This window comes from Lingula anatina, chromosome 3 (assembly GCF_051362555.1).
Source record: "Lingula anatina isolate TDL-2025a chromosome 3, LinAna3.0, whole genome shotgun sequence".
Lineage (NCBI taxonomy): Eukaryota > Metazoa > Brachiopoda > Lingulata > Lingulida > Lingulidae > Lingula > Lingula anatina.
Genome location: NC_141769.1, coordinates 5,044,954 through 5,060,553, shown reverse-complemented (window position 1 = coordinate 5,060,553; position 15,600 = coordinate 5,044,954). Strand labels below are relative to the sequence as shown.

Genomic DNA, 15,600 nt, shown 5'->3' with positions numbered 1-15,600 from the left:
GGTTTTTCATCTGTTTTCCAGTCATTTTTGCATCTTTTATCCTCTTGGAGACAGTGTAACTAGGTTACAAAAAAATTTTGACCTTGACTATTTTTATCACCAAGTGGTATGGTTTAGGCACTTTTTTAAGGTTGATAAATTTTTCTGTTGCTGTGCAGTAATTCTGTCCTGAAATTTAGTAAAATAAAAAGGAGTGTACAACAGGAAAAGGAATTGATGGAACTATTCAAGACCCAAAATTTATAGATTACCGGAAAACACCACCCAAAATATACACTTTGTGGAGCAGAAATACACTTCCTTGTTCAAGGTTGAGCAACATGTGGTTTTGTATTATTCCAATCCTGCCAGTAGTTTACATTGTTTCAGTGTTTGGTTACAGACCTCTAAGCTCCAGCTGGTTGTAATAGTATTTATGATAGTCTGGACTGGCCTGTACCCAGGAGGTGTAACCATGTGATGTCATAGCTTGTGACTACAGGGGAAATTGCAGGATGTTTCTGTGCTTCTAACCAAAATCCATTTATGCATCAATAACTTAATTTTTTAAAGAGGTTGAGTGGGTTTGGATAGGTATTTTACTTCTTTATTCCCCAAGAAAAGGAATTAAAAAAGAAGGGTGAAGTGAAAAAATTATTCTTTTCTTTCTTATGATTTTGCCTTTTCTTTTTTTAAATAAATTAACTGATTTAATTAATTGATTTATTAATTAATTTTGTAGAGGTAGAGCATGTATCACAATTAATTTGAAAAGATAGGTGAAATTTACCATACTATCTGTCACAAGAGCTGATCACATGTACATGATAACACCTAAGACCTGTTATGAAAATTGGGAAGAATTCAGAATGAAAAAAGGATAACATATCTGCATATTTATCTCAATTATTAAGTGTAAAAAGCTGTTTTGTTTTGTTTTGTTTGCTTTTGGGAAAATAATTATGAGCAAAACATGTAGATCATTATTTGACTCCTTGCAACATTGAATTTTGCAAACCTAAGGTCCCATTCCAAATGAAGCTATCGTTCTGCGTAGATCGATCCATCTCCATGGGAACTCTCACTTAATGCAATCAGTTTAATAGATCAGCACGCCTCCTCTTGTTTCCAACATAGTCATATGATCACCATCTTTTTTTGTATTCTACTCAATGCCAGGATGAGGCATGTGGATCTGTTAAGATTGCATACAGCAATTCCACAGAGTTGGATTGATCTATGTGGAACAATAGTTTTGTAGGGAATGGGCCTTAAGAACTCATCTTCACAACACATTCATGCTTTTGCAATATATTGCATTCAAATTTAATCTGTTTTCTTTGCAGGATCACTTTCACCACATGGAGCATTTAAATACCATATTAATATGTTTTCCTAGCAGCTTTTCTGGAACATCTGGATATTAAGCCCAAATGAGCCACATTCATAACGATAAGTTGATCCATGGACCTACCAGTCCTAGGATCAAATATGACGTGCACTCGACAATGGATTCCAATGCCTTCCACCCGCTACGTCCCATCTGTATAGCAATTAAATCTTGGCATGCTTTCAAGTGGGTTGTACCATATGTGATCTGTGGACTAGTTAGTGTGTGGATCAATTGGTTCTGAATGCACTCATGGACAAAAATAAAGGCATTTTAATGGCTTGCAGAATTAAGCTTTTCAATGTGCATGTTATACTGTACATAGTGGGGACAGTACACTCAACACTGCTCCAGAGCTTATATATATATTTTTTTATCATTATGATAATTTCAGCTTTGGCCATATTAATATTGATTTCAAGTTATCATGGTTGATTTCATGACCGTGCTTTGAACCTGGCTTGACATGATGTAATTAACATGCCTCATATGCTGTAACTACATGACATGTTTTTCTCAAAACCAGTTCAGAGACATTTGTTGGGTTGGATCATGTAAACAGAAACGTCAATTTAGTCTGCTGAAACTTAAAGCACCATCAGAACAGATTGCCTCCTGGCGCATGGTGTGTGTGCTTACCATCAAGACTCAGACCCCAAGGCAGGTTATTTTTGCGTAGGTATAAGCCTGTTAGATACAGTGAAACCTTAATCAATTTATACTTAATGCGCATGAAGTGAAAGTGTGAAGATATTTCAGCAAAAGCAGTAATAGGCATGCGCCACTCAAAGATGATGGCATGATATTAGAAGTCAAGTATAGCATATCTTTGCTGTATGTTCTAAGATAAAAAAAAAAGCAGATAGAGAGCATATGAAATTAACAGCAGGATATCATCATTATCAAGAACTCAATTGAATAATGGTTCTGCTTACAAAGGAAACCACCAACATTTAATAAGGACCTGAACCAGGAACCGGAGCAGCTTTGGACATCTGGTTTGATCTAGTGTGTGGTTATAATTAGATTCTGAAGTACTGGAACAAGGATATAAACAATAAAAAAGGGATATTCAGTTTCAACAGCTGTATGAAAAAGTTGTGTTCATGAGATTATTTGTGGAGTAGCATTTTTTAAGTTGACAGTACAAAAGAGAGGGATACTTCATAAAAGACAATTATATCAAGATTTTTTTGAAAAGGATACTGCAGCCAAAATCAGGTATTTTGAATGAGTGGTAAGTAATATGTCTATAGAACTTTACAATTTGTCTTCTGTAAGCTTTGAACATGTAGTTGTTAAAGCAAAATGCTCTTTAGGCAGTATACCAAACATACCCCTTTTGCAGGAAAAATGTTTAAAAATTCCTTGCTTCAATGAACTGTGTACAATGAAAGAACATGCCAAATGAAACTTGCACATGACATTTTTTAATGTATTTTTCTGAAAATGTGTCCTACAATGTACTGGTATAACAAATTGTGGCAATAAAGCAGGTGTAGACATTTCCTATTGGAGAACATGCTTAAATAAAGACATAAAAATGTTGGAGGAAATGCCGCCGACCACCCCAGTTCTCTAAAACAAACTGGGACTGATTTGATCTTTACTGGCAATACTGGAAATAGCTCTCATGCCCATGCACAGATGCTAAGATGCACCCTGATTTTCCCACACTCCTATGTCATGGCCATAGTATTTGCTTGGTGGAGGAAAGTCACAGGCAGTATACAAAGACTCAGGGTGCCATGCAATGAATATTATTCACAGGTTTTTTAGTGCATGAAAATCTTTTTAACAAGAAATACATAAAAAATTAATTTAATAAATGAATAATTAAATTGACAAATAAATAAATAGACAAAAACAACATTCAAAAATGTAATAGTGCAGAATTTTTTTGCCTCTCACCAAATTAAGCAAAGAAAAAATTTTTTTATAAAAAAGAATTCTGATCGGCTTTTGCGTTCAGTAAGTTTCTGACAAGCTCTCACTGGAGCAGAAGCCCACTTAGCCTTGGCTATAGCTAGTGGACAAGAAGTAAAGCTGCACCCTGGTGCCCCTGAGTCAGTTTAAACACTGATAGTTAATCAATCTTCTAAAGTGTGCAAAAGGTGTGAATGTTGGCAAGAAAAGTAGGGGCTTGGGATAATGTCTTCTCAAGAAAAAAAAAAAAAAAAAAAAAAACCAAAGCACATGTTACTGCTGAGATACAGATGTATCTTAATGGGACTAATGGGGCAATTACACAAGAGATTACATAGGATGTGCTCAGTAACTTGGTGCATCCAGAAACCACATTGTTTTGATAGTTCGTCAGGAAATTTGGCTTGATTTTGATTCTTGTTTGCTTCACCGTGTTGATGCGTCAGCCATAAGTAATATATTCTAAGGCCAATCTAGAGACTTCCTAATGCAAAGGCAATTAAACCAGTATGTAAAATATCAAACAAAGCCAAATTTCAGCAGCACAGGTCATTGACTGATAAACCATATTTTAAGTGAACAGGACATATTTGTGTGTACTGTGTTAGCAGTCTTACTTTTTCATACTACAGTTTGTTTAGAATGGGCGTGCACATAAAGCACTTGTTATGCAATTTATTTTGACTGAATGTTTCTGCTGGCAGGTTAATAGTTCTTTTCCTCTGATTTCCAGAATTTATGGTTGATTTTGCACAGTATTTATTGTTTTTCAGAAACTGAAGATGTTACTACAAATACTGCTGTTGGTTCTAGGATGGTGCTATGTACAAGGGCAACAGAGGCAAGTGAATGTAACATTACACAGACTACACGTAATTCACCACTTTATATCACAAATCATAGATATTTATTGTAAACAAATCTCATATATCTTTTTCTTTGACATCTCAACCAACAATTAATATGAATATTTCTTAACTTTTATCTTGGTGTATCTTGAAAAATTTTTGGGTCCCAAAGTGTCCAAAGTTATGCAGTCTGTTTTATGTTCCAGTGTAATGTGGATGCAATCCTTGTCACTAAGGTTATAAACTACTGCAAGTTTCAGAGCACTCAGAAATCTGAAATTTTCCTTTATAAAATAAACAACTCACATGCAAACTGTTACAAAGAAAAGTATCTGCCATCACCATAAACTGGGAAGGATGTAATAATTAAGCCTGGTTATAGATTCATTGATTAAAACTTATTTGGAAATAAATGGTATTGTAAAACTTCAAAGACTACACCAACTAGCATATGTATATAAATAAATTTATATAAATGAGGTAAATGATATGTTTTCATCCCTGGTTTGCCCTTAAAATCCAGACTTAACCCAGTGGGTATATGTTAGGGTTCTATTAGTCATACCTGATGAACCTGGCAAGATCAATTACATCAGTCTGAGACCCCTAGTACAACCAAGAGCACCTGGAGTTTCAGGGAATAATTATACTGATTAATACTGAGACTGATGGAGAGCCTTAGATTCACCGCCAGTACTTTGAAATTCAGGGTGACAGAGAACATTTTCCTGGTTAACAGGAGAGGCATTGTCAGTACCCTGAATCTCAAAGTGACAGGGAGTGTTACCTTCAGGGGTGGATTGAGACCGTCTTCTAGGTCCTCCCGGAAGACAGTCAGATTTTCAAGTTTACATTGACGGTAACTATTTTTTCTGTTGGAAGATGGTCAACATAGTAAATTTGGAAGACTGTCAGAAAATATCTCTGTATCCGCCCCTGACCTTGGTAGAGGTTTAGAGTCCCCTTCTATACCCTGGAATTCAGGGTGACCAATAGATAAGTTAGGATTCTTGGTACAGGAGATGGGATTTGGTTTTTGACCCCCTGGGTTTCAGTAAACAGAAACAGTGACAGATAATGTATGCTTAGAAGACTGTCACCCTCAGTGCTCTAAAATTCAGGGTTTCTTTTGATTACAGGCATAGAGTAAGCATGAAATAAGCAGACTTATTATACCACCTCATGGATGGTTTATCTAATATATAAGTTGTGCTTAACACAGGGCTACAAAATGTCCACTGTTTGAACTTTGAAATATAGATATGTTTTATTTCTAAACCTCATGACAATGTTGATGTTCAACCCATGTTGCATTGTTCAACTGCCAGGGTCTCTGATAATATATATATGTACTTGGACCTAAATCTATATTTAGGTCCAAGATATGTATGGGTTCAGTAGGCTATTTTCTCAATCATTCGTTCTCTTTTTCTCTTAGTCTCCCACTCAACTTTTTTTCTTGTCTGATACCTTTATGTGCTGACGGTATTCAAACACATGTGCCACTTAGGTAGACAGTCTACCTACTGAAAACTTTTTTGGACATCTTGTCATTTTGAAACAAAGACTAATTATGCATTATGAGACTCAGGGTGATAGATATGCAGTTCTATATGCTCTATAGTAATAACCGTAAGAATCAACCTACCATGCTGTTAGAACAAGACCTTCATTGAATATCTGGAAGGTTTTCGAGATTGCTCCTAGGAGATAGCATGCTCCTACTGTGCATTGAAATAAAACACACCAGCTGGATCGCAGTGTCTGAGAAATTTCTGAGATTCCACCATTATGACCCACTGCAGAGTACTGTAATAGGGTTCTTTTGATATTCAATGAATAATCTTCTTTTGCCTTGTGTTCTCCAAGAGCAGTTCATATACTCTGGTTTTATCTTATGGTTGTCAATGTGAAGATTCTCGAATCAATTATTTTACTGCAAAATTACAGTAGAATTACCCTGATGATTTAAGTCAGGCATTAACAGCCAAAGCTGTGTACAAAACAGAGCACTAGCGACTATAAATTTGTACTATAATGCAGGGTATTTTTTTATTTACTAGTACTTGTTTCTCCAACAATTAAGGGAGGTAAAGTTTAATGATAAGCAGAACTGTAGACATGCTTTTCTCATTCTCTTGAATATTCTGAAAAATTCTGAAGTAAGTTGTCATTTTTTTCATTTGGGAAAAAAAATCTGTGGTTAATTTGATATTCTTTTTATATGCATAGCCTGTTATTTTCTATCCAGTTCTGAGTTTCAGACTGAGTCTATTGTACAATCTTATCTGTAGCCAACAGGCATACTCTTGCCATTTCTAAAAGCTTATAATATAAGGATCATAAAGTAAGCCTGCTTATTCCAAGTAATTGAAATGTCAGACAAATCAATGAAAAATTGCCAATTTTCTTAGCAAAATAAAGCATTAAAGTCCAATATCAAATATGAAAAAAAAACATGTTCTTATCAACCAAAAAAAAAAAAAAAAAAAAAAAAAGAAGGAAATAACACTATTAATCACTGCATGCATGTTTATTTGAAATTCTTGTCATCGGTTCTCTGTAGTTGTATGTTTGTAGGCCAATAGCAAATATTCAAAACACCTTTTTCAACACAAAACCCTTGACAAATGCAAACTGTATTACACACACACACACACACACACACACACACACACACACACACAAATAGCACACTCTGAGTCACAGCATCTTTTTAAGACTTCTTTAAAGGCACCATGTGCTATTATATTTGAAAAAACCCAAAATATTATTTTGACTAGGATTTTACATGCTGTTCAAGAAATGTAATTTGTTAAACATCAAAATTCAAGGGCATTGGTTGGGTTTTCTATTTTTGTAGATCTCAGTGTTATAATGTATTTTACACTTGTTCAACACATGTTCTTGGTGCCTAAATCAAGTATAAGGTCAAATCAGGATGACTATACTGGTCAAGAAACCATCAACATATGTGCCAACCACATCATTATTTAGCAATTTAAAACTCAATCTGAGAATAAATAGACAATTGGCACATACAGTAATTATTTCAAAAAAATACACTTCATTTTTTTTAGGTAGTGGTTAGTTAAAGTAATTATACTTCTATGATAAAAAATGCCAACATTTGATGTTATGTACATGATGCAGATGTTTCAGCTGAGAAGTTAGTTCTAATGCATGGTTATGATTATAATCACCAGGTGTTGGTTTTGTATTGAATTGTGGTATCTTTTGGAGTTGTTATTAATATGTTTCCTAGTTTTTAGATAATAAACATAAGCATGACCTGATATACCCTTCTCCAAGTGGACACAGCTTGTTTCACTTCTTAATTCTCATGCAGCTGTGTGTGTGTCAGTGGGGAAGTGGGGGGGGGGGGGGGGGATATTGTTATTGTGTCATTTTTTTTTTTCACTTTTTACAACACGGTAGAGGTTGAGATCTATCTTACTTGTACAAACCTGGCACTGAAATCAATCTTTCAAGATTTACATTACTTGTATTCAGATATTTCTCTTTGAAAGATCTTCAAGGAGCAGGTGTGTGAAATAAACATGTGGATGTGAGAGAAAAATATGCTTTAATTACCAAAGAACATTTAAACATTAAAAACTGAACATAACCACATCTTTTCTATACAACAGGGGGGGGGGGGGGGTCTGTTCTATATCTAATACTATATAACTAATATTTCAGCCCCTCTTACTTCATCGCAGCACCAGATGTATTTAGACTGGGCGTGGAAGAGACCGTGTCAGTCACACTGTCACATGTTCTTGGACCTGTTAATGTAAAGATTTACCTGCAGGACTATCCAGATCGCAGGACAACATTTTCTGTTGCTGAAGGAATGTTCAGAGATGGTATGACACAGCTTCATCTGACCAGTCAGAAAATGGCTTCTTGAATGATGATGCTATTTTAAAAAGCCAATTTAAAGTCTTCAATAGTCCATGTCTGAACATGTTAAGTTTACATATCAGTTTATATAAATTAACATACTTAATGATTGAACCAGATTTTTTTTAGATATATGAAATGGTATGCACTGTACAAGCCATTACTAGTATTCAAAACCCTGAGCCAATTTAATGGAAAACCGAATTATAGCCAGGAATCTATTTTATACAGTGAGCATCTTAAGAAACATACTAGAAGATACTGGATACATGTACTAGTAGACTATAGTGTCTCCTGATGTTATTGATATAAAGACTACTTTCTACTAGTTTGTCCTTGATTGCAGGAATACCAGGAGAGCTAACAATAAAAGTGAATTCAAATGATCTTCCCATGAGCACAGCACCAAAGAGATATGTGTATCTTGTGGCCAAATCCGAGTCTCCCAGCATTCAATTTCAGAAGGAGATACCAGTGCTTGTCAGTCCAAGAACTGGATATGTTTTCATTCAGACAGATAAACCAATTTATACACCAAAGCAAGAAGGTAAATGTCTTATTTTCTAGGATGTAAAAGTGTAAAGGTAACATCAAGTTTTAAAATGTTTAGATTTTTACACAACTTTTTCTGAAGCCTATCTTAGAGGTTTCAATCTTGTCTGAGACCTTGGTCAGTAATGTTGGAAGTGAGAACTAATCAATAACATTGGGTACGAATGTATTGTTCCGTATGTGTGACAATTGATATCTCCTTCCTCTTCCCCTCCCTTATTTCACTTTAGGCTGGGTCTTTGGGTGCAGATATAAATTGTCCACAAAATAAGTGTAAAAATCACAGTTTAAACAATATAATTACAAAATTAAAGTGAAAGTTTTTTTTCTAAAAATCCACAGAATTGTTTCTTAAACATGGTTAAAAATTTACAAGAAAGGCCATGTAAAGGAAAATTTCTGAGGAATCAACTGTACAAGCAAGCAACATTGCTAACAATGTTAAAATTGCCTCTTGGTTCCAAAATGCCATAGATTTCCAATAAGACATGCCTTCTAAAGTACTATATAATGTGATTACTATGCCTTGAATTTCAGACCTTCAGAAAATGACTGTCATTATTTTTTCATAAAGGCTAAGTGCATCTGGGCCAGATTGCTTTTTGTAGCAGTTTAATGGAAGTTTATAACACTGCTGAGTTCCCTTGTCTATAGTCAGAATACCATCTTCATCAATCTTACAAGTGAATTACACAGGGAAGCACATGTATCATGTACTATACTTCCTTTTATCATATATTAAAGGGGTGTGGCATTTGGTCTATTTCAGATTTTTTCTGTTAAAAATAATTATATTTGATTATTTCTTGTCTAATCTATCCAACTTATTTTCCATTTTGATGCTGGGTAACAAATAAAGTATTAAGCAATTTTTTGGGGAATTACTGTGATTTTTTCAAAGTTTTATGCACTTTTTTCAGTTCTTTCCTCAGAATACTATCTTCAATCTTATAAGTGAATTGCACAGGGAAGCACATGTATCATGCACTAAATTTCCCTTTATTGTACATGTATTTAAGGGATGCTGCATTTGGTAATTTTTCTGAACGGTGTTTTTAACACAAGACATTGATCTTTGATTTCAAAATGCTACATAAAATCATAGTCTTTCAAATGTACATATTGAAGGAAGTAAAAGGTGAAAAATTAACACATTGGGTCATGGAAACTGTCATTGCTTTTTTTACAGTAAAGATGCGAGTGGTTTATCTCAACCAAGACATGAAGCCCACCTCAGATCCAATACAAATTGACATTATGGTAAGCACAAGTTCCTAGAGACATGACAAAAAAACTAAGAGCACATTCAGAACAGCAGACTAACAGAATCAAGGATCAAATATGGCCAACCAACTTGAATGCTTGTTGCATAATCCCCGAAGGGAAAATATTCAGTGTCTAATTGGGAATTTAGCAGCAAGCTTTTTAATTGGGTTGCCATATTTGATCTGCAGATCAACTCTTTGGGGACTCTAGCTGAATTCAATCAGTTAACAGATTAATACGCCTCCTCCTAGCATTGAGTAGAAAAAAGAAAAGCTTGTGATCCTACAAGTGTGTTGGAAGACCCTTTCAGCTATATGCACTGCCATACAGTAGGCATAAGTAACAAACAGAGATTCACTAAATACCACTTGAGAGATATAAAATCTTCTCATAATAGTTGCCCAAAACATTCTGAGAAGAAGAAGATGAATAAGACAATATCTTAATAATAGTTGTAACTAGAAACAACATCCATTTTAGAATATTGGTCTGAAGAACTGAAAGAGATATATATATATATATAGAGAGAGAGAGAGAGAGGCTCTTCACTTTGTAAAGTAGTACCGTGAACAAATGTTAGACAGCATTGTAGTTCTTTCAAGGAGCAGTTGTTTATCACTCTTTTACAAAGAGAGTTACTTAAGATAATTAGGGGAATTGTAAGTAGATCACACACTTGTAGAAAGATGTAGTTTAATTTGGATATACTGTACCATGTACAGCTCAGGCAGTATTATAGTTCTTACAAGTAGAAGTTGGTTATCCTGTTACATGTACATGTAGGAACTATGAACTTGTATCTGCTTTTACAAGTACAAATTGACAGTTTGAAAGATCTCACACAAGTTAACAGCTCAAGTTCCAGGTTTGTGCCAGAATCTCAAATCCTTCACATTTACTGCACATTGCACTTGTTTACCTAGTGAATAAGGTTCCTATTCACCTAGCCCTTGGAGCCCTTATGGATTTAGTGCATGGTATTTAAAAAAAAAAAGAAAATTAAAATGGCAACAACAGCACTTATCAAGAGAACATTCAGGGTTCTTTTTTTGCCTTGGACATTGAATAAGATGTTCTGGTTATAATTCATTGGTGTTAAGAGAAAAAGTGCAGGTAACTGTACAATTTCTGTTGAACTTAACTGAAGAAAACTCAAATTTCATGCCATCTGTAACTACTGTAAGTGATTCATTTCATATAAAATTCAGAACTGAACATGAAAACAAAGGAAATATATTTTATGGTGAAGTCTTAAAGATTACCAATATTTTTTTGTCTGAAAGCAGAAAAAAGTTAATTACAGTGTAACCAATGAGAAGGTACCACAGCTACATAACAAAGGCGCTAGGAACATTTTTCACATGCCTAACACTCAGTTGGGGGCTGAAAATTGGACAAAAAACCCTGGTTTTTACAACCTGAGATCCTGAGTTTTTTCAGAATATAATGATTTACCTTTTTGTCAGCACATTCTTGGTCTGACATTTTGGTATAGAAACAGAAATGAAAACTCCAGATGGGGAGGGCTTTTTTAAAGTGTGTTTCATTATAAGGAATAAGAGTAAAAGTACAGTGGGTGGGGGAAAGGGGGGTTGTCCCTCACCAGTCCAATTTATTAGTATATAAATTAGATTGCTTGCATCTTAAGATGGTAAACATGAAATCTGCAAGAATCCAAGATTGTATCTCTGCTAAGTTTTGATTATGATTAAATTGCATGGAAATGATGCTAATGGCAGAGTCTTTATATATTGTTTGCAAAATTGAAACTGGTAGATGGTATGTCTTGATTTTTAACTCTTGCTTAAACAGAGCAGAATTTTTATTGTGAAACATTTGATAAGTCATTAAATTGCACATTTCTTTCAAAGCAGAGTTTAGAAATGATGAAAATTTTTATAAATCTTTTGATTTTCCCAGAATCCTCAAAGAACAGTTGTGGAACGTTACACTAACGTCACAGTCAAGGAGGGTTTCGTCAGTTTGACCTTCACCTTTCCACCTTTCCCAATGTTTGGGAACTGGACGGTGGCAGCATATTATGGACTAGATGTAAGGTGTATACACAACATGTGTAACTTGAAATGCAAATGCCCAATCTTACTCCTGGTACATAGAAATAAAGAAAGAAAAAATTGTCTTGCCTTAAGCCAGCTATTAAACATATTTTTAAAAATTTTATTATCATTATAATAAGTTATAACTTAACATGAGTTGTGGGGTGATCAAACCTTATTTGGATTTGCTTAGAAGGGAATATGTGAAATATTTGATCTATATTTCAATCGTATGAAATGTAATTTGAAAATTTTTATAGATGAGCTAAATTAGTTTCTTATATAGATAATTAAGTAGTTGTTATCTTTTACTTAGCATCTTCAGAACACTTCAGTGAAGTTTGAAGTGAAGGAATATGGTGAGTTTTCTGCATTAAAAAATAGTTCAGGCTCCTACCAGGCATTAAAAAGGGTGTATTTTTGCTTACATTACTGTAACCACAGCTTAAAGTGCTTAATGTACTTTTTATGTACAGACACAGATGTGTCTGTACATATTGCCATCACCTGCGTCTGTCGTCGCCGTCGCCGATGCCGATGCCGATGCCGATGCCGATGCCGTCGCCGTGCACTTTCCTTGTAAACACGATAAGTGGAAGGCAGTTTTACTTTTTGGCTTTATATTTACAGAGCTGATGAATATTCATAAAACGCAGGTCAAGTTCGAAAATCAGCATGATCGGGCCATTATTGTAGAAGTTATGCTGTTTTTTCACTTTTCAGGATATATGCAACCTTGTAAACACATTTTAAGGAAAACCGTTAGGCCTGTTGTCATGACACTCACAGGAATAATTAATCTTACTAAAACGCAGGTCAAGTTCGAAAATCAGCATGATTGGGCTACTATTTTAGTAGTTATGCGGTTTTTTCATTGTTCAGCATATATGCAACACTGTAAACACAATATAAGAAAAACAGTAAGCCCAATTGTCATTAAACTCACAGGAATGGTCAGTCTTACTAGAACGCAGGTTGAGTTCGAAAATCAGCATAATCGGGGCATTATTTTAGAAGTTATGCTGTTTTTTCACATTTCCTCAGATTTAATTCTTAGGCATGTTAATAGCCTTATTATTTAAGAAATAAGATACGTAAAAGTGTTTGTTTGACATTTCCTGCATCTTTACAACATTGTTAGTTGATTATGTAAAAATGATGGTAAACTTGTTTTCGTGTATTGTGTAATAAAGTGTCAAAAATGGAAATAAACTCATATCATTGCAGTTTGTCAGATTCAATCGTTCACTATGTTCAGAATCTCAGAATGGAAGAAATTGGACATTTAACACTGTTCTATTGATATTTTTCACATCTCATCAATTTTCTTAGTTGATCTTATAAAAATGGCAGTAACCTTTTAATTTTGTTTTATGTTAAAAAAGTGTTAAAAATGGAAATAAACCCATTTCAGAACAGTGCAGTCTTGTTTACATTTTGGCATTTTGAAGGTGTGACTTTGAAGTTCCATCGGCCTAAAAACCTTTGTTAGTCACGTTTACTATTTGTCCATGATACTAATATTTTATTATTAAAATATGCTGTTAAACATTATGTAATATTGCATCAAAATTTGAAAAAAAACTATTTTGGGCACTGCTCCCATGATGACCATTTAAGAAAAACCATGTCACTTACTGTTCTCAAATAGTACAGTTAATATGTACAGATGTGTCTGTCCATTTTGCCATCACCTGTGTCTGTCGTCGTCATCGTTGCCATCACTGTCGCTGTCGCCGGCGCCATGCACTTTCATTGTAAACACGATAAGTGGAAGGCAGTTTTACTTTTTGGCTGTATATTTACAGAGCTGATGAATATTCATAAAATGCAGGTCAAGTTCGAAAATCGGCATGATCGGGCCATTATTGTAGAAGTTATGCTTTTTTTTCCCTTTTCAGCATATATGCAACACTGTAAACACAATATAAGAAAAACAGATAGGCCAATTGTCATTAAACTCACAGGAGTGGTCATTCCTGCTAAAACGCAGGTTGAGTTCAAAAATCAGCATAATCGGGCCATTATTTTAAAGAAATGCAGTTTTTTCACATTTCCTCAGATTTAATTCTTAGGCATGTAAACAGTTTCATTATTGAACTAATAAGATACGTAAAAGTGTTTGTTTGGCATTTCCTGCAATTTTACAACATTATTAGTTGATTATGTAAAAATGATGGTAAACTTGTTATCATGTATTGTGTAATAAAGTTTCAAAAATGGAAATAAACTCATATCATTGCAGTTTGTCAGATTCAATCATTCACTATGTTCAGAATCTCAGAATGGAAGAGATTGGACATTTAACACTGCTCTGTTGATATATTTCCCATCTCATCAATTTTCTTAGTTTATCATATAAAAACAGCAGAAAACTGATAATTTTGTTTTATGTTAAAAATTGTTAAAAATGGAAAAAAAAAACATTTCAGAACAGTGCTGTCTTGTTTACATTTTGGCATTTTCAAGTTGTGACTTTGAAGTTCCATGGGCCTGAAGACCTTTGCTAGTCACATTTTCTGAATATCCATAATACTAATATTTTATTATTAAAGTTGATGGTCATTATGCTGTTAAACATTATGTAATATTGCATCAAAATTTGAAAAAAAAAAACTATTTTGGGCACTGCTCCCATGATGACCATTTAAGAAAAACCATGTCATTTACTGTTCTCAAACTTACAGGAAAGAAACATGGGACTAAAATACAGCTTCAGTAGGAAATACAGTCTGTTTGGTAATTCTTGCTGCCAGTTAAACAGTTATTTTGTGAAAATTTAATTTTTCACATATTGGCATTTTCAAGGTGTGACTTTGAAGTTCCACGGGCTTGAAGACCCATGCTAGTCACATTTTCTGAAAATCCATGATACGTATATTTTATTATTAAAATTGAGTCATTTTGCTGTTAACCATTATGTAATATTGCATCAGAATAGAAGAAAACACAATTTTGGGTGCTGCTGCCATGATGACCATTATGGGAAAACCATGTTACTTATGATTGCCAAACTTTCAAAAAAGAAATACAGGACTAAAATGCAGTCTGAGTTGGAAAAGCAGTCTAAGGAACTTCTTTTTCTGGAAGTTATACATTTTCAAAGTGTAAACTTGTCACATATTTTAATTACATTGGTATTACCTGTTGAGGATAATTAAAATTTGATGTTGACTTTGCAGTTTAACATAATGTATTTTTGCATCAGAATTGACAGTAGCCTATTTTGTGCATAGTTATTTCCTGTTTTTTGTCTGTACATTTGACAGCTTTGCTGCCTTGTTTTAATTTAATGATGCACTTTAATATATCCTAAGGTTTTTGAGTATTTTTTTAACTATATATATTTCATAGTAATGCAAAATTGTCTCAGTGTTAGATTAAAATGGCAACTTGCCAAAAAAGTAAATAAATTACAGTATTTCAAGCATGCTTCCAATTCTTATAACTCTCCAAAACCTTTTTTTCAGTTTTGCCTACTTTCTCAGTGAAGGTGATATCTAGGCCATATATTTTGCCCCATGATGTTCTTATACATGGAAAAGTAACTGCAAAGTGAGTATTCTGAAATGATGAAATTAAAATATGGATCATTGCCAATACATATTACCAAAATGTGCATGAACACCAGACCCAGATATTTAATTTTCATATCAGATCAAAGTCTCAAATAAAT

At 34.1% G+C, this 15,600-nt stretch overlaps 1 protein-coding gene across 5 annotated transcripts in view; it reads left to right on the top strand.

The window, feature by feature from the left end:
• The first annotated feature begins 1,867 nt into the window (after window positions 1–1,867).
• LOC106180771 (complement C3) overlaps window positions 1,868–15,600 on the top strand; it is a 34,022-nt gene continuing 20,289 nt past the window's right edge. Inside the window, exons 1-8 of one of the 5 annotated variants that reach the window (XM_087007764.1) lie at window positions 1,868–2,044; window positions 4,069–4,136; window positions 7,846–8,012; window positions 8,396–8,596; window positions 9,791–9,861; window positions 11,788–11,919; window positions 12,241–12,283; window positions 15,395–15,479. In XM_087007764.1, the coding sequence (XP_086863890.1) occupies window positions 4,078–4,136; window positions 7,846–8,012; window positions 8,396–8,596; window positions 9,791–9,861; window positions 11,788–11,919; window positions 12,241–12,283; window positions 15,395–15,479 (758 nt within the window). In that variant the 5' untranslated portion in view covers window positions 1,868–2,044; window positions 4,069–4,077. Of the gene's footprint in view, window positions 2,607–4,068; window positions 4,137–7,845; window positions 8,013–8,395; window positions 8,597–9,790; window positions 9,862–11,787; window positions 11,920–12,240; window positions 12,284–15,394; window positions 15,480–15,600 lie in introns of all 5 variants that reach the window. The other 4 variants (XM_087007763.1, XM_087007762.1, XM_087007765.1 and 1 more) reach the window with 4 other exon arrangements.